The following is a 22934-nucleotide window of genomic DNA, read 5'->3' as shown; positions in this document are numbered from 1 at the left end:
TTTCATAGATATATAGAATGTGGTATGATTTTATGTACGATAATTTAACATTTTAAAAACATGTGAAATAAAGACTTGTTATCCATTAGGTAAACAAACATACATAATTTCGAATTTCGTGTTGTGTAGTACCTTTAACAACATTTACATATTAGGCACTTACCTAGGTATATACAATATAAGTTCACATTCTTAAAATAATATGTAGAAGTAGATACCTAATTATTTTATTAAACTTCTAAAAATGTATGTGTGTTCGAAGATCGTCAACAAAATAACGAACTCGTTTTGATGAAATTCTCCTAGCTTAGCACCTTGCTTACTATTAATTACTTTTCACTTAAAATTGGCATAGATTCAGCCTTTTTATATCTACTATTGAAAGTTGTTTTTATACAATTTATGTGTACATGTTGTATGTATGTGTGTTTGTGTGTATGTGGTGCAAGGGCAGTTTCGTGTTCATACTAGGATCCCATTTTGTATGATTATTAGAAAAGACGATTTTTCATATAAATGAATTCACCTAACTTTTACCATTAAGATTTTTTTAGTAAGAGAAATATATAGGTAACTCGTTTAAAGATACGATCGATCTAACGACCAGATTTTATCATAATTTGTTAAGCACTTGCGAAGCAGCTGGCAGTTAATTTAGCACTTGTAATGTTAGTATAAAATAACAGGTTTTCGTCAAGGTGAATAAGTTCATCCATGTTGTTTCACACAGTTGGGAAAATTTTCATCCGAAACGGTTCAGCCGTTTTTTAGTTAAAGCATCATATAAATCGTAATAGCGTACTGTAAACTTTCGTATTACTTATGTGACCGCCTCCTTGGTTGGTTGACGCGTGAGTGTAGCACCGAGGGGTCCCAGGTTCGATTCCCGGTGGAGACGAAGAAAAAAATGTCTCGGTCTGGCAGGACACAGAAGGCTGATCACCTACTTGTCACTAAAGAAAATCGATCAGTGAAACAGATGTATAATGCATCTGCCCCTTACCCCACTAGGGGACATGGGACTTCATTTAATGTACTTATGTATTACCTAGTTTGTTTGTTCAGAAATCAATGCATAAGGCCCTGCGCAGACGATAGACTATCCGTGACGCACTTTTTAGTCTGTGAAAATAGAACCTATGAAATTATATGCAGTAACGCACACGACGCGCAAAAAGTCCGGCGCACAAAAAATCCGTGTAATTCGGGCAGACCGCACCGCGCCGCTCCGCACAAAAGTGTGTGAAAAGAATTGAACGTTTGCTTCAACGCGCGCTAACGCAGACGGCGCACACTTTACACGATTTCCATAGCGTCTACGTCCCTACAGCTCTGCCGACAAAATGATCGAAGATGTGCGTCGTGTGCGTTGAGTCTGTGAAAAATCCGCGACCGACTTTTTGCGCGCCATGCAGACTTTTTGTGCGCCGCAGACTCGATCGCACAAAAAGTGTGCCGTCTGCGCAGGGCCTAAGAAATATAAAATACGTTACTGCCCCGGCCAACGTTGTTCTGTCCTATTGCCCCTATTTCGTACCTATTCTCTCTCCAAGAACCTTTGTGCCTTACAAAAACGTAGCCGAAAAAAACAAACGAAGCTAAAAAATAGCCGAATTGGTTGAGCCGTTCTCGAGTTTTAGGGGATTACCTAATGTTTCTGTCAGTGTTTAATCATTTACTCGAAAATAGCAAATCTACAGACTACTTACACCAAAAAAGATAAATAATGAATTCCATCTAGGCATAGACAAGCTTTTCGATTAGAACCGACCACGCCCGAAAGAGGGTTATGTTTTTTACGACATGGTATTTTTAAACCATTGAGTTTATGTAAAACATAAATGAAAGTTTACTCCACAATCCGATCAGAGACAATTGTTCATAAATATAATTGTAACTAGGTACTAACTAGTAACTACTAATCATCGGCCATCTTTTTATAAGCCACAATATAGACGAATAACTATATCATCCATCACGGTCTCTGAACTCTCTTTTCCATGATTCAAAGAAATAGTTAAAGAACATATCAACATTATGTACATAAAACATATAGGTAGTTGAGTACTCGAAAAATAAAAAAAATAAACAATTTTTAGTACCTACTACCTACGTGCATACAGAATATCTATCAAAAAAGCATAGACTGATATGCATCCTAGAAAACTAAAAGAAGTAGGCATCACTTGTTAATAATTCTCAAGAACTGCATATTTTACATACCTACGTGTATACAACTAATAATAAACAAATTCCAAAATTGTCCAAACTTCGAGTAATAGCGTAACATACCGATTACCGACCTATATCCTTTAAAAAAGAAATTGATGGTGAATTTAATGATATGCAAAAATCAAATTAAAAATAGGTCCAGGCGTTTTCGAGTAACCGAGTTACACACAAACAAAATAAACTTATTGAGAACCTCCCTTTTTGAAGTCGAATAAACATATTAATTATAATTATCCTTTTTTGAAATCAGTTACAAATTACAATTATTAGAAATGAACAAAACTCGAAATAATTTTGAAACCGACAGAACGCGGTCCCGAATCCCGAGTGCCGTGACGTCACATTTCTTTTCAACGTGACGGGATTGATGACGTCATAGGGTGGCTGGACGGTGTAAATGTACTTGTAATTATTATTATTGTTATAGAGATTATAGGGAAAGTCAATGGTTAAGTTACATTTTTTTTGGTGTTGTAGTGTATAGTTTTGATTTATGTCCTATCCTTCCTACTAATATTATAAATGCGAGTTGTGTTACTCTGTTTCTAATTCTGTGTCTCATTGAACTCATAATATAGTTTTTCGTATTTTTGTCTGTTAGTCTAATAGTAGGTATTGGTCTAAACTCAAAAGTACTGCATAGATTTACTTCCAATTTTGCATGATTATTACACTGTTTGTAATATTCATCGGGTCAACAATCAACATATTATAATTTAATCTATCACGTATATCACCATGCTAAGACCAATAGGAGCTGAGCAATGCGGGTAAAACCGCGCGGCACAGCTAGTTACAATAAAAGGCTAGCAAGGAACGTAGGTGAAACAAAAAATAATATAGAATCGACAGTAGTTGGGCGAGAAACTCGTTTTCTTTCGTCTGTGTTATTGTAACTTGTAGTTCTTGAGACGAAATATTAACGGGTTTTAAACGCGGTTTAAAATGTAACCTAATATTTAATCTGGTTTAAAATTAGACGTTATTATGTTATTGTTATTACAAATCGATTCACTGGTTTTTGTGGAAGTACAAAAAATTCACATTCATACGAATGTCGTAACCTGTCTATTCATAATCCTAGGAATGTTTATTACTCTTTCATGCAAAAACCACTGAACCGATTTTGATCATACTTGGCTGTGGCCTGTGATGTGGTTTATGTACCAGAATAACACATGATCTAAAGAATATACTTGCTTTTTCCCGCGGGTTCGGTTAACAGACATCCACCTATTCTTATAAACTCTCGCATTTATAATAATATGTTCTAGCTTTCCGCCCGCGGTTTCGCCCGCGTTTTCAATGATAAACCCGCATAGTTCCCATTCCCGCGGGATTTCCGCGATAAAACCTATCCTATGTGTTAACTGTTAATCCAAGTTACCCTTTATATGTGTGCAAAATTTCATTGTAATCGGTTCAGGAGTATTTGCGAACACATTATGTACACGTCCTCACAAACTTTCGCATTTATAATATTAGTAGGATAGGATTAGCAGAAATTAGGATTAGTAGTAAACAATATTAGGATTCATACTAAAAGTACGAATTAGATATTAGCTAAATCTTTATTTATAAACCTAGTAATGTAACCTTTTTAGTTTTTAGCTGATAGATCTATCTAATATATCTAATATGTATATATTATAAAGGCGAAAGTTTGTAAGGATGTATGGATGTTTGTTACTCTTTCACGTAAAAACTACTGAACCGATTACAATGAAATTTAGCACACATATAAAGGGTAACTTGGATTAACACATAGGATAGGTTTTATCCCGGAAATCCCACGGGAACGGGAACTATGCGGGTTTTCCTTTGCAAACGCGGGTGAAGCCGCGGGCAGAAATCTAGTACTAATATTATGTATTAGAAAGCTGAAGAGTTTGTTTGTTTCTTTCTTTAAACGCCATCGAACCAGTAGTTCCAGAGATTAGCATCTGGAACTACTGGTTCGATTTGAAAAATTCTTTCCATGTTATATTAGATAGCCCATTCATCGAGGAAGGCTATAGGCTATATCATCACGCTAACCAACGAGAGCGGAGCAACGCGGGCGAAGCCGCGGGCGGAAATCTAGTCTGTTATAAAAGAAGATATAAACTTTCTTCTAGCCAAGTATTGAAAATCGGTGACCGCGAACAGATTTTTCTAGACTACTCTTTTTAACCTAGATTTGCTAGGTAGAGAAATTACTGTGTCGTCTAAACTCTAAACGTATAAACATAATATTTTCGTCATTTTTTTAATAACAAACAAGCTAATTATTCAATACATTTCATTTGAGTACATTTTACAATATTTTTTGAAGTGAAACTTTTTTATCGGGGTTGGAAAAAAATTTAGTGTAACATTTTTTCGTTACGCATGACATTTTTCCGTTACGCGCCATCTTTTTCTTATCCCTACCACGCGTGATTCGACGTATGTATTCCTGTAAAGTTGCATATATAGTAAATTATTTTTTGAAAAATAAGGTCATAAAGAAGTTTAACTTCTTATGTGTGTAGGAATAAAATAAATAAATAAATAAATATTATAGGACATTATTACACAAATCGACCTAGTCCCACAGTAAGCTCAATTAAGGCTTGTGTTGTGGGTACTAGGCGACGATAAATATAATATTTAATAATTATACATATATAGATAGTAACACCCAGACCCAAGAACAAATAATTGAGTTCATCACACAAATATTTGCCCTGACCGGGGATCGAACCCGGGACCGTCGGCTCAGTAGGCAGTTACTTTACCACTGCGCCAACCGCGTCGTCAAATGGTTGTTTGGTATGTTTGTATGTGTGTTGATATGTCGGTGTGTTCATGATAATATCTATAAGCTTGTTGCTCCTTGACATCATTTAATTGCATGGGACCACAGTGTCAAAAGCAGTGGTGTTTTGTCAAAGGCCAGGACTGTGGCTTTGAGACTTGAGTAGAGTTCAAAATATGTAGGGTGTGGCTATCCTATCGGGGATAAGGCCCCAATTTATATAATCCCCCTCTACTTTCACAAACTTTCAACCAAAAACAAAAAGCTCAAATCACATGGAAAGCTCAATGAAACAAAAAGCTCAAATGATATCGAAAGCTCAATGAAACAAAAAGCTCAAATGATATCGAAAGCTCAATTTAACAAAAAAGCTCTAATGATATCGAAAGCTTAATTTAACAAAAAGCTCAAATCACATGGAAAGCTCAATTCAACAAAAAGCTCAAATCACATGGAAAGCTCAATTCAACAAAAAGCTCAAATCACATGGAAAGCTCAATTTAACAAAAAGCTCAAATCACATGGAAAGCTCAATTCAATAAAAAGCTCAAATCACATGGAAAGCTCAAATCACATGGAAAGCTCAATGAAACAAAAAGCTCAAATGATATCGAAAGCTCAATTTAACAAAAAGCTCAAATGATATCGAAAGCTCAATTTAACAAAAAGCTCAAATGATATCGAAAGCTCAATTTAACAAAAAGTTCAAATGATATCGAAAGCTCAATGAAACAAAAAGCTCAAATCACATGTAAATCTCAGTGAAAAAAAAAGCTCAAATCACGTGTAAAGCTCAATGAAAAAAAAGCTCAAATCACATGGAAATATAGGGACAGACAGTCGTTCTCGTACATCACAACAAAAACAAACATACATCACAACCTTTCGCATTTATTAATAGTACATAGTAAGTGATTATGGAAATAAAACTATACATCCGCACTTGCATACTGAATGTCCTCAAGGTGACGTCACTCAAGGGTCAAGGTAAAAAAAATGGTCATCTTTTTACCTGAGCAGTAAGCGGGCAACAATAGCCCATGTGGATGTAACCTGTTTTGGCAAGTGTAACCGAGTTTAAAAATTGAGGTTTTGTAGGATTCTGTACTGAAAGTATGAAAAATTAGATAGTCAATATTATTTTATTAGCTGACTAGCTTTCCGCCAGCAGCTTTGCCTGCGTAGTCAAAAACACGCATAGATCCCGTTCCCGTGGGATTTTCGGGATGAAACCTATCCTATGTCTTAATCCAAGTTACCCTCTATATGTGTGCTAAATTTCATTGTAATCGGTTCAGTAGTATTTGCGTGAAAGAGTAACAAACATACACATACACATACACATCCATGCTCACAAACTTTCGCATTTATAATCTTCTTATATATAAAAATGAATCGCAAAATGTGTTGGTAAGCGCATAACTCGAGAACGGGTGAACCGATTTCGATAATTCTTTTTTTATTATATTCCTTGAAGTACGAGGATGGTTCTTATGTAGAGAAAACGTAAATATGTACCTACCACGGGCGAAGCCGGGGCGGACTGCTAGTATTAATTAAAATTAATAGGACAGGATTTATAATATTAGTAGGGCTAGCTTTCCGCCAGTGCAGCGGTTTCAAGAAAAACTCATAGTTCCCGTTCCCGTGGGATTTCCGGGATAAAACCTATATTATGTCCTTACTTCTTACTCAGGTCTCAAGCCATCTCTGTAAAAAATTCTAAAATCATGCAATTATCTTCGATTATAAATGAGATCTTTTATTTTGTAATCTAGGGCAGATAAAATGTAAAAGTTATATGAATAAAAGTTCCGTAAGTAGTAACCGACTTCAAAAAAAGGGGGTTATTAATTCGGCCGTTATATATATTTTTTAAATATTTAATTTAACAAGTGAATAAAAAAATTTGCTCTAAGCAACGAAATTAAAATATTTCTTTAACAATTATGTATAGTTATGCGTTGTAAGAATTACGAAAATAATTAGCATTGTAAGTTGTAACGTAGGTAATTATTGCATGCTGTACTAAAGTTGTGTATTAAAGTTTATAAGGATGTTACTCAATCACGAATAAATGTTGTTTTATTGTTGTTTTATAAATTAGGTAGAAACTTGGAAAAGCGTAAATTATAAGTAAACATGAATAAAAATAATCTTATTATAAACTAGTTGCGCTCCGCGGTTTCACCCGCTTGGCTCCGCTCCTGTTGGTCTTAGCGTGATGATATATAGCCTTTCTCGATGAATGGGCTATCCAACACCGAAATAATTTTTCAAATCGGGCCAGTAGTTCCTGAGATATTATAAATTATGACGAGCATATCCCATAAGAAAATTCGATTACTTTTCAAGTTTGTGTCTATGACAAAATTTATCAAAATCCGTTCAGCAATTTGGTTGGTTAAATGAACTAGTAGGGAAATGTTTTAATACGACCAACATACAGACAAATTGTTTTATCGCATGCATTATAAATAGACATTGCATCTATTTAAAGGTTGCTAGCCACATTTCGTAACTAGCTAAATTTCTTTAAGCACAGAGTAATGAATGTACAGAGCAAAAATATGTTGTGAATTTTTGTTCTTGTGTTTTGTATGTATGACTATAAATAATTTTACTGAATCTAATATCACATAATATGTATTACGCAAAAATCTACCTTTTTAACAGCTTTGGTTTAAAGTTTAGGTTAACTTTAAAAAGCAACCCTTACTTCTCACTTCTAAATGTCATTTTATAAATTTATAAAGAATAGAAAAAATTCGATCACGAGGCGGGACTCGAACCCGCATCCTTCGCGCCATTCCGGGGCGGATGCCTCACCAACTCAGCCACTCGTGACCCGCCCGAGTGATAAAGCATATGAATGCCATAAAACCAAAAATATAAAATCAACAAAAAAAAAAAATGTCATTTTAGTACCTGTCTTCTACCTATTAATTAATAAGTTTAATAAATATAAAAATTAAAATTTTCTTTATGAATACTTGGATCTATATAGCCTTATATGGCCTTCCTCAATAAATAGTCTATTTAACACCGAAATAATTTTTAAAATTGGACCCACAGCTCCTGAGATTAGCACGTTCAAACAAACAAACTCTTCAGCTTTATAATATTAGTAGGTATAGATATGTGACATCTACCGAGCCAACCACTTGGCCAGCGTGGATTATAGCCTGAAATCTCATAAGAGGCCCGTGTCCGTACAGTGGGAATGAAATAGGTAGATGATGATAATATTTTGTTGTCTCTGTTCTTGATTACTCTGTGTTAACTGGTGATGGTAATATTTCGTAGTCTCTGTACTTCATTACTCTGTTCTATAACAAGTGCTTGTTCATATTGCATATAATATATTATGTGACTAGCTTTCCGTCCGCGGCTTCGTCCGCGTTTTCAAAGAAAAACCCGTTCCCGTAGGATTTCCGGGATAAAACCTATCCTATCACCTATGTCCTTTCTCGGGTATCAAAATATGTATCTCTATACCAAATTTCATGCAAATTGGTTCAGTAGTTAAGGCGTGATTGAGTAACAGACAGACAGACAGAGTTACTTTCGCATTTATAATATTAGTATGGATTAGCAAATTGCGAATATACAAAATGGTCGAGTGGTCATTGTGTAATCCTATTAAGTTAACTGTTATTTCATTTGTGTTAAAAACGGTCCACAATTAGGAAATTTTAAATGTAAGATAAAAAACTAGGTAAATTTATCATCAACCAAACTAGAATTATAGAATTTGTTTCTCTATCAAAATACGCCCCGGCTTCACCTGTGGTAGGTACTATCTATCCTATCTCTCAAGTTGGATCGAACTGCACATGGTGTGCGAATTTTATTATAATCGGTTAAGTGGTTTAGGAGTCCATTGGGACAAACATTGTGACACAAGATTTATATGTATATATTAAGATAAAATGTTGAATATCACAGTCTTGACAAAGAATGTAAGAATGTATCTCGAAATGATATAACGCAATTGATAACTTGTTTATAAAAGTCGATCGTAAAGCAAAGTTCACTAATTATGAAATCTAAGTTACCCGTATAGTCATTAAAAATGGTGTAGTTTTTTGATCTGCATTGATATAACAACATTCCCTATCGTTTAAATAATAATATAAGGGCCGGATAGTAATAAATAATAATGTATCCCACTAATGGTATCACATCTTTTACTATACAGCCTCTATGTACATATCAGTAGAATACAAATAAACAATTGTGAATGTAACATTAACACACACACACGCAATTCCACATACACACGCACTTTCTGCTTCTAGAGCGGATGGCGAATGCCACCAAGGCAGACACCCTTGTCAACTGCTAGAAACATGACGGCTACGTAACATAAACACACACACGATCAACACTTAGAAGCAAAAGCAAATGCAACTTGACACATACAATCATCTTCTAGAACAGATTTTGTGATTACACATAACACACACACAACAACAACTTGTAGGAACAATGCGAAGCGTATGCCACCTCAAAGCTTCTAGAACCAAAAGCGATTGCAACTACACACACAGTACACACACACTACCACCTCACACACACATCAGCTTCTAGAACCAAAGCTAAATACCATACACACACTGCCAAGTTGTAGTGCGGTTCAGCCACCAGTGCGGTGACGCGAAGTGACGAGCGCCTCTGTGCAGATGTCGGTGGGCCTACAGCGGCGCGTGCCCGCGCTGGACGAGGCGGGCGGCGGCGTGCCGGCCGCGTGGAAGTCGAGCGAGCCGCCGTTCCCCTCGTTCGCGCCCCCCGCGGGGTCCCCCGCGGGCCCCGCGTTCGCGGCGTCCCCCGCGCCGTCCACGCCCGGCCCGGGGCCCGGGTTCGCGGGGCCCTACGCGACGGCGGGCCCGTTCGGCAGCCCGTCGGCCCGGCCGGGGTCCGGCGGCGGGTTCCCGCCGGGCCCGCCGCCGAGCCAGCCGCACTTCGGGCCCGGGTTCGCGCCGCCCGGGTCCCCGTTCCACCCGCACCCGCCGCACCCGATGCCGCCGCACCCGCACATGATGGCGCCCCTGCCGCCCCCTGTTGACAGGTACGTGTTGTTTATATTATGGTTGTTGCTAGTCTTCTGATAATCGGACGAATATTTTAATCATCCGCTAAACGGACGACTAAATATATATTAGACAAGATATACAGGGTGTCCCACTGTTGGTATACTAAGCTCAAAGGAGGTTATAGTTTTGCATACGCTGAGTACGTAAAAAATAATTTAAAAATTCCAGACGCATTTTTTTTTCAAATAGATGAATTCTTAAAACTCTATGTGTACACCCATAACAAGCGAGCCGCCCAACTTTGCCACCAGCACGTGAGCTATCGTTTAAGATTATGTTTTCATAGATAAAATGCTCATATTAGAGAAGCGGTATATGACGGCTGCGCGAAGCTAGAGAAGAAAACATGGATTTTCAGGAAAAATTTAGCAAAAAATTTTGGACGTAATTTTTTTTTTAAGTATTTTTTACGTGATCAGTGTATGCAAAACTACAAGTTCCTTCGCGCTTAGTATACCAATAGTGGGACACCCTGTATAATATAGACTAGTTTAGACGATAGTGTCCATAGTTATAAGATTCAGTTTAAAGAAAAAAAAATATGGCGTTCTATTTATTTTATTTCCGCGTCAACATGTTGAACGTACCTACGCAGACATATTATGATATTGCAATTGTTTATACAACGTTATTAAATTTAAAAACTAGTACTAAACTACACTATCCAAGTAAATCTGTCTATACTGAATAGCATTTGAAAAGAACCGCGAAACTTACTCTGTATGTCAGATGTCACTTACCTCCACTACGCTGAATGGAGTCGTCCAAAATTGGATATATGTATATATAAATAGATGGAACCGTGTAGGAGTATATAATAGTATTGTACTATTTGTTGTTAAAATATTATTGTTGTAAGATATGGTATTTCCCCTTGAAGTGGCATACGATAACGTGAAATGATCGAGCGAAGCCGCGGGAGAACAGTCTACGCATTCGATATAATACGTAGTTAGTTAAACAAAGATTCCAAAATATGTAAATTTTTCCAATAACAATTTGTCAATTGTTTTTTTTTTTCGTAATACACAACAATTACGATTATATATATTGAATTAGGTAAATCGTGATCTTCGAAAGATCTGAAAGTGTTGAAATTAATGTTTATGTGTAAGATTGAAAATAAATAGGGATACTATATTAATACATATATTTATTAATTTAAAAATAGTGACTTTCGTAAGACGCAAGTAGATCACATAAGTAGTCTACATCTTATTAGTAATGCCCATGAGATCTACTAGTCGATCTTTTTTATTTTTTTCGAAATTGAATAAAAAAGAGTCTTGAAATGTTATTCAAAAATGCAACACCACAGTCCACAGGCTCAGAAAGCAGTTTGACGTGACGATAAAAAATAATGTGAAAAAGGCGGATATTGAGAGTTCACAAAAAATATAATATGTTCAAAATCAATTGATTTAAATATACATATCTATCTATACTAATATTATAAAGAGGAAAGGTTTGTAATTATGTATGTATGTATGGTTTTCACGCATAAACTACTGGACCGATTTCAAAAATTCTTACACCATTAGAAAGCTGCATCTTCACTGAGCAACATAGGCTAAATTCCATTTTCAAAAAAATTTGAGATCCTTACCAAAAATGCAATAATGTAACCCAAGGTGTTAAAAATTCCTTAATAAAAATTCTGTCATCGCGTGCGCTGCGGAATCTATTCCTTGAAGTACGAGGATGGTTCTTATGAAAAAAAAACGTAAACATGTAGGTACCACGGGCGAAGCCGGGGCGGACCGCTAGTTATCTTCTATTTTAATATAAAAAAATCTCGTGTAACAATGTTAGTTAGGTTACTGCTCAGAAACGGAGGCACCGATTCTCATTAAAAATATTTATTTAAATTATCTTCTACTTATAATATATGTACATATATGAAATTCTCATGTCGCAATTTTTGAAGTTATAGTCTTCCGAATCGGCTTGACCTATTCTGATGCAATTTTGTATGCATATCGGGTAGCTCTGAATCGAACTACCTACATCTATTTTTCATACCCCTTAAAGAGAAAGGTGGTCTTCGCTAATCTAGGAATCACGCACGGGTCCAATTTGAAAAATTATTTCACTCAGATAGTCTATTTATCATTCATCATGCTAAGACCAATAGGAGCGGAGCAAAACGGGTACAACCACGGGGCACAGCTAGTTTTGTAGGTATAGTATTAAAATCAAACACTAGAAAAGATTAAGATTTCATTCGATATAAAAAAATACGTGTGGCACTCGAGGACTGCCGCGGTTGCGCTATTGCATAGCATCGCATCGCTGTGCCGGTTGGAGTGGGGGGGGGTGTTAAGTTTTTTCGTTACAGAATTTTTACATTCGGTCGCCGCGCTCAGTCTGAGATAAAAGAATAGCTTAAAAATCAAACTAATGCTTTTAAGAAATAAAAGCAGTTTGACAAGACAATAAAAAATTATATGAAAACAAAAGGTGTGAGATTTTTTGTCATTTGTGTTATAAAAACTGTGAAATATTTGTATGACGTAATAATTCTAAACAAAAGACGACGGAATTTTAACCTAGTTTGTGACATTTTTAACAACTATGTAATCTTTAAGCTTCTCAATACGTGAAATAAAAATAAATAGTTCTTTTTTTTGACAAAAGTACGTAGCTTTTTAATTATAATTATAAATATCGAAAACATTTCACTCCTAATGCAGTTTGAAGATTACTTACTCAAAATCGGCTGCACCAATTTTTATGATTTTAATTTATTGCCTTTTGGTATAGGTAATTATTATTGGATTTGTCTGCGCCATTAGATCGAGTAGGTACATTTTAATTTTTTAACATCTTTCGAAGGTAATTCGTTTGCGATGTTTAGAGAGGCGAACCGTCAGGCGTCAAGGCTTAAAAATATGAAAGGTTAAAAATAATAAAGGTTGTTCTATTATACTCTGAAGGTCCTATGGCCCCTTATTGGGGCATGGGGTAGATGATTTTGATAATATTGCTTTGTACTGAAAAATTACTGTATTAATCTATATCTATCCTTCTATACTAATACATATTATAAAGAGGAAAGGTTTGTAATTAGTAATTACTAATTATGTATGTATGTATGTTTTTCACGCATAAACTACTGGCCCAATTTTGATGAAATTTGGCACAGACAATCTTTAGACCCTAAGAAAGAACATAGGCTACCTTTTATTGCGAAATATGTACCACGGGCGATGCCGGGACGGACCGCTAGTTGAAGATATAATGGGGTCTATCACATGCATCGAATTTATTATCGTATTTTTTATATTTTTTTGTAAAAAGTTATTTTCACATTGATGTTATATTATTTAAATGGAAAATATTCAGATACGATAAAATAATGCCTCTCAAATTTTATACAAGACTAGCTGTGCCCCGCGGTTTTACCCGCAGTGCTCCGCTCCTGTTGGTCTTAGCGTGATGATATTATATATAGCGCGTATAGCCTTCCTCGATAAATGGGCTATCTAACACCGAAACAACATTTCAAATAGGACCAGTCGGTGCTGACTGCTGAGATTAGCGCCTTCAAACAAACAAACTTTTCAGCTAGATTTAACGTATTATATTTCTTAGATAATCTAACGGTGTTAACAATTTTACAGTGGCATGTACATTTTGATATTTATCTGTATGTTTGACCACGTATTTCTCAGAAACTAGACGGTGGATTTTTACCGTTATTTCGTACACGGAAGAGCAGCTTTAAATATATGAAGCTGCTATGCTTCAAAATATTATATGAAGTCAAATAATTGTATAAGGTTTACTTCGTTTCTTTGTATTATACAAGAGTATAGTAAATAATATGTCATTATTACTATGTATTGTACGACTTTTTTAAAATTGTTCGTTCAAGATCCAACTTACATCTATAAAAAAAATCCACTTGTACCAATTTCTATTTAAATACCCGAAACTAATCAATCTTTGACAAATTATTTTCGTTTTTAACACCACACTCATATATTTTCCTTATTCGTATAAAATATTTCTCTTATACTTCACGATACTCCATTGTTCAATCTGTTTGTACTTGGTTTGTACCAAAACATTGTTCATGCACAGATAATTTCGTAAACAAACGAAAATAGAGCGCGCGAATACGCATTTAAAAAAGGAACTCCGAATAGAATGACATCCGCTGAAGCACGCGTCAAAAAAGGTCTTATAAACTTGAAAAAGGAGAAAAAAAAGCGAGTCCGCGACGCGGTAAAAATCGCAAAATTATCCTTGGAATAAAATAAAATGAGGCGGGGTTGTGTGCGCGGTCACGTACGTACACGGTGTGTCTGTGTGGGTGCGCTATAAAACTGTCGCTGTGTGAGTGCACAAATAAATGTAGGTGAACGGTACGTAGGTATATCGTGGTACAGTCGAGGTGAGAATGTTAATTAATTAATTAGATTTTTTTTGTTTTTGTGGTACTGTGGTAAGTCTTTGTTTCTGTTGTATAACGTAACATACATAACCTGTATCTACAGGTAGGATTTTCAGAAGTTCTGTATTAATATAACATATATAATTTGTAACTACATTCTTGCAAATAAATACAATTTGAATTTATATCTGTGTGTTAGCTTTAGCATACAAGTAAATGAACCTTATATTGGGTGTTGAAAATAGTTTTATGTAACTAATAATAAACGTGAAAAAAAAATGTGAATCAAATGTGAATAGGCACCTTCTAGGTAAACATGTTCCAACCTAAGACGCGTTGTCACTTACCATCAGGTGAAACAGCGGCCAAATGTTTACCTATTCATGAAAAAAAAAAAACATCTATAATGATTGCGTTAAAAATAGTTTTATCTCTAATGTTCGAGATTAAAGTATTGAATAATAAATAGACCCCTTATCTGTTGTTGTTAAAATGTGTAATTGCTATGTTGTTAGTTTCCTAAAATAACTGTACTGGTAAATAATACGATTAAAATATTTATGTAATACAAATATATCTTCTGTTTGAGATTAGAGTTGTTATTTTTATAAGTATATATTTAGAGCCCCCGCAGACCACAGACTTTTTATCGGCAGATAGTTTGGTCGGGCTCTTAATCAGTACGCAGATATAAGCAAATGCGCACACTATGACGATTAGGTATCGGCCGATAAACAAGTTTGATGGGCTTCCCGATTCAATTCAAACTATACTGTCGGCAAACTATCGGCCGACTGTATAATCAGTATTGGCTCCCTACCACACGCGCAAACACGACGATTTTTTAGTCGGCCGACTAGGCCAATAGTTCAGTTCGCTCCGAGCTTTGACAGCGAATGGTCGGCCGCGCATGTTTTGTAAAATGGCGTCGCTCAATTCTCAGTCGCTTATTTCGGAATTTTCGATCGTAACTTTGATCGAGGAAGTCGAAAAACGCCCTCCACTTTATAAGAAAGACTTAAAAGAGTAGGTACTCTGTATTTGACAAGTTGGTTGAAGCTAGTTATGCTCATTCGATAAAAGGCGAAAATTTTTTCGGGTAATGGAGTAATTTGGAATGCATAGTGTAAAATTTTCCATTTTAATCTATCACTAAAGATAGGATGCACCCAATACTCTCGGGCTCTCTTTTTAATTTTCCTCCTCCGGTGTATGAGAGCAATAATAACAATTCTATACAATGTTTTATTAATTTTCATTGTGCGGTGTGACCACTCTTTTCAACAGTTGGTTAGAAACTAGCAAATAGTCGGCAGACTGTTGGATAGTTTGCGCACTCATAACCGACTGAACTGTTTAGTTGGCTCGGTGTGCGTACTAGCAGGCCAACCCGACTAAACTATCGGCCGATAAAAAGTCTGTGGTCTGCGGGGGCTCTAGTTACGCATATTTATCTCTACCGGAATATTTTTAATTATGGGCCGATTTTTCAATCCATGAATAAAACTTACCCGTCCAATAAAGTATTACACGATAATATTAAAATGTCACCTGTAAACTGCCAAATACGGGCACTTAGAATACCTTTCAGAAATGGTAGTTTAATACGTTATTCGACGAATAAGTTTTAACCAAGGATTAAAAAATCAGCCCTATGTACTTACACTTATAAATTCTCAAACGTTGAGTTGCATCTAAAGCCAAAATCTGTAGTTATGAAATTAAATCGAACTAAATGCAAGATGTATTATGTCGCCCTCTAGCGGGAATTAAACCATACTCTATAGATAAAGAGATCTAATTAATAGTTTTTGAAGAAGTTGAGAGAACAATTTCAATGTCGCGTCATGGCAATACCGTCACGTCATGGAGGGCGACGATTTTGGCATCTTTGAATCTTGATAAAGAAGTTTCACTTCTGACACGTGTGCTCAGCACACTCGCACTTTATTTTTTTTTGCAGATATTTCAAATAAAAATTGTATGGTGTTCATTAGACTTAATTTTTGTAATTTCAGGATCAATCATCAATTAAATTAATAAAAAAATTAAAAACATGAATTGATGAATTCTGAAACACAATGAAAGGCAGATGAAAAGATAAAATTGAATAAAGTTTGTACTAAATAAATTAAATGTATTTTGTGGACAAGTTAAAAGGACGATAATTAAATCGCTCTTTGAAAATAATTACTCTTATAACAAATTAACAATTATTTAGTCTGTTTGATAAACGTAATAAATAATTTCGGTGCCTAGAGTTTTAATTGGATTATTGTAATATTTCGTATTATATTAGAATTTAAAAGAAATTAGGCCTTTTCTATTCTATACTTAAGAAAAAATAGCTTGATCCTTTTAATTACTTTTTTAATTGCTTATAAATAAGACTATATAGGTATATTAAGAAGAGCTGGAACGTCAACACATTTACACATTGCACATGTTAGGCCGGGAGATACTGACACAAAATTTCGGGCCATTTGTAACAGGATGGCGGTCTAGAGGGGTCTTAGTACGCAATGACAAAAAGAAAAATGATGGTCAGAACGCTGGTACCGGCGGACTAGTCGCGTGGGCGTTAGTCACACTCGTCGGATAAATAGCGAAAGTCCAACGATTTGTAACACAAAAATTTTAGAATTTACCGATAGCCCTTAAAAAAGATGTAGGCGGTAGTGTCATGCCATACAGTTACGATGTGACTTACAGTCCGCCATACCGACGTGAATGCGTTGATTTAAAAAAAAACAATTCAACCATTTGTACCGAGCTCACTTTTGCACAGGTAACCATCGATACTATAAGTTATATAAAAAGTTGAAAAGGTATGGAAAAGAGACGTTTTCTTTCAAAGAAAAAAAAATAACAATTTCGTAGCAGTCATGTATGTTAATACAAACTATTCCATTTGCTCATTTATTTTTATTGCATTATAATTAAATTTTTAAATTATGATTTAATCTAGCTATACTAATACATATTATAAAGCTGAAGAGTTTGTTTGTATGTTTGAACGCGCTAATCTCGGGAACTGCTGGTCCGATTTGAAAAATTCGTTGTTAGATAGCTCATTTGTCGAGGAAGGCTATATAGGCTATATATCATCACGCTAAGACCAACTGCAACAGGAGCGGAGCTACGCGGGTTAAACCGCGGAGCGCAGCTAGTATTAAAAAAGAATCATATTATTTTATAGAACGCGACTCAATGGTGGATCGGCTTTGAATTAAATTGGAAAACAAAATAAAACATTCTTACTAATTAATAATTATTATTCGTCGCAGGATATTATTTTAATGAACGTGGCATTCATGTTATTGTTATAAAAATATTTGCGGTTATATTACGCAATTCTCATCTTAATTGTAGCAACAGGAAAACCATTCTATATAATTTATAATAACGTTATTCTTCGTTTTGGCCTCGTTTTTGTATAGTACACGGTGAAGCCCGTGACTTCGTGCACGTGGAAATAAAGTACTTATTTATGATAATATAGAAATAAAATTAATAAATAATAAACTATACATTTATGTATTAAAATTTTAATTTATTCAACTCGCAGAAATCTGTTCTCAAATTCTTTAAACCGTTTTTAGCATTATTGCAAGAAATAGACAATCAGACAAAATTTTCAAATAACATTTTGGAGTCCTTTTATCCACCTTTTCATACTCTTACTAAATTAATCTGACTGTATTAAATAAAATAATATATTGTATGTACCTATTGTGATGAGGATAGTTTAATTTTTTGTCATGGTTTTGTGGTAAATAATTAATATGTCTATTCATGATCATACAGACAAATAATTGAATACTTGTTGTATTAATACTGACGTACATTATTTTTACGACAACAGGGAAAAACGTTCTACAATAATTATAACCTGAATTAAGAGCAGATTAATATTTGTATTTGATAACTTTGATAGTTATAAATAATAAACAATTAAACTGAACAAAACATTCAACCAATCCACGTCCATTTATTTATACAAACTTAGTATTAGCACGAGAAATTACAAAGATAGACAGCATAACTTCAAATTCAAATGTAAACAAACAAAGTTTGGAAATTCGTCGGCGACTGTACGCGCCCACCCCGCGCCTATCTACTTACGTATAGTTATGTACACGACGGTACCGCTCCGACCAACCTCCGCTGACCTCCCGCGGCCCGCGCGCGTACTACGATCACCCACATACAAACGGCCCAGGGGTGACATTACGCGGCTCAACACGCGCCGGTCGCTGTATACCTACATAAGTAAAGACTGGAGTGAGACGCCACTCCGTACTCGAGTGTCGTCTGCCAGCGCGCCCCGATCAAAATCATTCCAAATTTCGAATTCGCTATTTTGACGTTAGAATTTCACGTTCTATTTGACAATTATTATGTTGAATGTTCGCTCAGATAAAATATTGCAACGCAAAGAGGTTGTATGTGCCAGTTTGTGTATGATTTATGACAGGTTTTTATATTAATTTTTTTACGAAAAATCGTTGCCAAGTTCAAGGTGTTAATAGTAATTTATTTTTTGCGATACACCTGAACTCGGAATTATTCGAATAGGTATGTTATAAATATCTGGGATGTTTAAATTTGGGTTGTTGAGGAAGTGATTATGAGGAAGAGGAGGAGGAAGAGGAATTTTCACACACGAATTTAGAGGATGCGGATGAGGAAGAGGATATTTTTTTGAGGAAGAGGATGCGGATGAGGAAGCGGAAGAGGAAGCGGATGAGGATGAGGATGATAGGAAATTATAATCAAAATTAAAAAAAAAACTTTTAAAATTAAAACAAAAGCCATTCTCCTGTCTCTACATATTGATGTTTAAGATTAGGGGAGGTTAGCTCACCCGATCGCGAATTTACAAAGCCTGTAAGTACTATTTGAGCTTTTGTTTATACATAATACTCGAAAAAACCGAATCTATATCAGTGCCAGAAGCGACACTAGGCGATTTCCACAAAAAAAAAACTAACTGGTAGATATTATTATGTAAGCTTAAACAACTTGTTTGTTTTTTTTAATTTAAAATGACTTTTGACAAACATTATTTGGTAAAATATGTTTCTTCTAAGTATGAGAGAAAATGTTATATTATTATGTTTAGAGATAAGTGTTAGGCGCAGATATAAATATTGCGGTAAGACTCTACTCTTGTTCGTTATTAGAGTCCGACTCGTAAGTCGTAACTCAAATACATAGTTTTAATTAAATAGGCTTTGTAAATTCGCCGCCCGATCGGATCAGCATCCTCATAAATTTCCTCTAAATTTTGAGGAAGCGATAGCGGAAGAGGATTTTTTTATTTTCATTTTTGAGGATGCGGTAACGGTAGAGGAACCCAAAATATTGCGGAACTTCCGCATTATGAGGAAGCGGAAGAGGAATCCTCAACAACCCTAGTTTAAATCCTGTTTTGGAATTTTGAACGAGCATCGGTGTTTAGTGTTCATTTCGAGATAAGGTGTTGATATATAAATAGTATTTACTATTTAAGCATATTACAGTTTAGCATATTTTCATCTCCTTTATATTTAATCTGATATTTAATCATATGTAGTAAAATAGTAATAAATTAAGAAGTTTTTCAGCCCATCCCTAAAGGTGGTGACCACTTAACATCAGGTGGCCCACCTGCCCCTTTGCTTGCTCTGACATAAAAATTAAAAACAAATAAAAGGAATAGGGATTGGCTGAAAAACTTGCTTTGCTTAGGAAAGCATTGTGGGTTTGTTTTTGAGACCTATATAATTAAACTCAAATCTAGTACATAATATGAGGTTTGAATTTTATCTGGATAGCAAAAGACCTTGCCCTTATTATTCCTATATTCATTACTATAATAAGGGACTAAGAAGTGGTACCTTCGTATACTTATGCATAGTTATTAAAGGTGACTAAGAAACGCACGCGACTTCGTTCGCATTTCTTTAGTAACCCTGTATTACCATTTTTTAAATGTGAAGCTTTTCTAATCCCATATAAATAATAATAAATAACAGAGCTCTGCTTGTGAAAATTTATTCAAAAATTAATAAAATATAGCTTAGTTTTAGCAGGGCCCAGACGTTTCAGAGACTGGATAGAAAAGGCTTTTAAACCGAATTTGTTATGATTTTTTAAATTAATTTTTATTTAAGTTTCCTTATTATAAAATCAAACCTACTTTTAAATTTACGTGACGTAGCCGTCGTCACACTAAGTACCAGGGTACCATAACCTCCAAGGAGTTTTACCAACACTGAAAAGTCCAAATTGAATACCAGAGCATTTAGCACGTAGCGCCCGCGCCCGTACCAGGAGACCAGCGTCGTGACTCGTGAGGGGGTGGGCTGAACCACGTGGTCACACACACATTGATACGTGTAGCTTATATATGTGTACGTGTGTGTAACGCTCTAATAAATAAAATTATCTAACCCTTGCTTGGCGAATATTTTAATGATGGGTGGGTATATTTTGGTGAAAAAACTTGCTTTTTCCAACGGGTGAAAAACAGTAATGGTACACGGCCCCACGGGTAGTAGTACGAGTAAGTACTCTATCACTCTACTCTAGCGTTTACTTTAGAGTAGAGTGATAGAGTACTATCTCAAACTCAAACATTTATTTATTCAATTAGACTTATTTTAGAAGCACTTTCGAATCGTCATTACATATTTTTAACATTTACGCCGCGCCGATTCGGAAAGCAGTATCTATGGAGAATAAACGGCAAGAAACTCCATAGTATGATAGTTGCTCTTTAAAAAAATTATTTTAAAACTAGTATGCTAGTTCACTCTACCGTTTAACTCTGCCCGTGTACAGCTGCAGCCATAAAAACATCTTTATTGCATAAGATCTTTTTATTTATTTTTTTCGAATCTATATTAACATTGATAATGTGAAAGTAACTTTGTTTGTTACGCTTTCATGCTTCAACCGCTGCAGCTGAACCGATTTTGATGAAAATTTATTTGTAAGGAAGGTATTATTTGGAAGGTTAAATTTGTAAAGAAAACAATACTTGATGTAGGTAATGTAAATAGGTAATGATTAATGAATATGTGTCATGCGATAAAGTGTAAACGAGCGACGCCGCGGGTAAAAGCTAGTGGTAGAGCAATACATTTTCTAAATTATTTTTAAATATGCCCGTAATTTTGGCCCGTGGGTTTGCCATGTTAATTCGAACTATTTTTTTGAGACGAAAGCTTCATTAGACCCCTATTTTGATTTTTGAATAATCATGTAATAAAAATAAATAATAATCACTAGAAGTAGTGAGAATTGTGAAGTATATTTACTTAAACAGGAATCGAATTTATCCAAACAACATCAAACTGCCCGATTCGACAAAGGTTGAAAAAAAGTGGACCTAGGTTTTAACTTAGTACTTAACAACTTACATAGATGGCGCTAAATCGAAATCTGTCATGAAATTTATTTTTTCATAGACTTCAAAATTATATTTACATCGTTAATAGCTGAAAATATTTCTTACATCCGACGATTTAATCATTTTAGGTATAGATAAACTAGCTTTCCGCCCGCAGCTTCGCCCGCACGCTTTAATACTTTAAATTTTTAAATATACTCAAACCTTCCACGTTCAATAGAAAAAACAGAATGAAAATGAGGCAGTAGTTTTCGAGCTTATTTTTTTTTTATTATATTGCAGAATTGCTCTAACATCGGATCGGATTTTTATGAATCTCACTTCATAGTTGTTGACATAATTTAAAAACAAATCAAATTCTCGTAATAGTGCTAATAATGTAAAATAACTTACCTGCTTTCCTGGGCTAAAGTTGAAAATAATAATACAAAATGTATGTCAAATCGTCTGTTTGTCGAGACTCGAGATTGACATCGCGACCCACCCTCGCACCCCCGCACGTGCGCTGTGACGTCATCTAAGGGATGCCGTAGTTCTTATATTTATATCCTACTAGCTTCCCGCCCGCGGCTTCGCTCGCTTTGTCTAAAACCTAATAAATGATATACTTAAACCTTCCTCTTGAATATCTCTGTCCATTAAAAAAACCGCATCAAAATCCGTTGCGTAGTTTTAAAGATTAAAGCATGCATAGGGATATACGGACAAAGAAAACGACTTTGTAGTGATATAGAAATTATTTAGAATTTATGGGATACTAGGTTTCCGCCCGCGGCTTCGCCTGCGCAGTCAAAGATAAACCCGCATAGTTCCCGTTCCCGTGGGATTTCCGAGAATCCCACGGGAACGGGATTGCGTCATTTTCCCGGGATAAAAAGTAGCCTATGTCCTTTCTCGGGTATCAAAATATCTCCATACCAAATTTCATGACAATTGGTTCAGTAGTTTAGGCGTGATTGAGTAACAGACAGACAGAGAGTTACTTTCGCATTTATAATATTAGTATGGAATATATATATTTAAATACTC

At 35.3% G+C, this 22934-nt stretch overlaps 1 protein-coding gene across 2 annotated transcripts in view; it reads left to right on the top strand.

Moving 5' to 3' along the window:
- LOC149896252 (LIM domain-binding protein 2-like) overlaps window positions 1–22934 on the top strand; it is a 54509-nt gene that overhangs the window by 912 nt on the left and 30663 nt on the right. For both annotated transcript variants that reach the window (XM_090117843.1, XM_090117844.1), the window contains exon 2: window positions 9697–10082. In XM_090117843.1, the coding sequence (XP_089973969.1) occupies window positions 9697–10082 (386 nt within the window). The remainder of the gene's footprint in view (window positions 1–9696; window positions 10083–22934) is intronic.

Source organism: Colias eurytheme, chromosome 29 (assembly GCF_061535395.1).
Source record: "Colias eurytheme isolate Ceu_HAF_F1 chromosome 29, ilColEury1 Martin Lab GWU primary, whole genome shotgun sequence".
Taxonomy (NCBI): Eukaryota; Metazoa; Arthropoda; class Insecta; order Lepidoptera; family Pieridae; genus Colias; species Colias eurytheme.
This window is presented reverse-complemented; position numbering and strand designations above follow the sequence as displayed.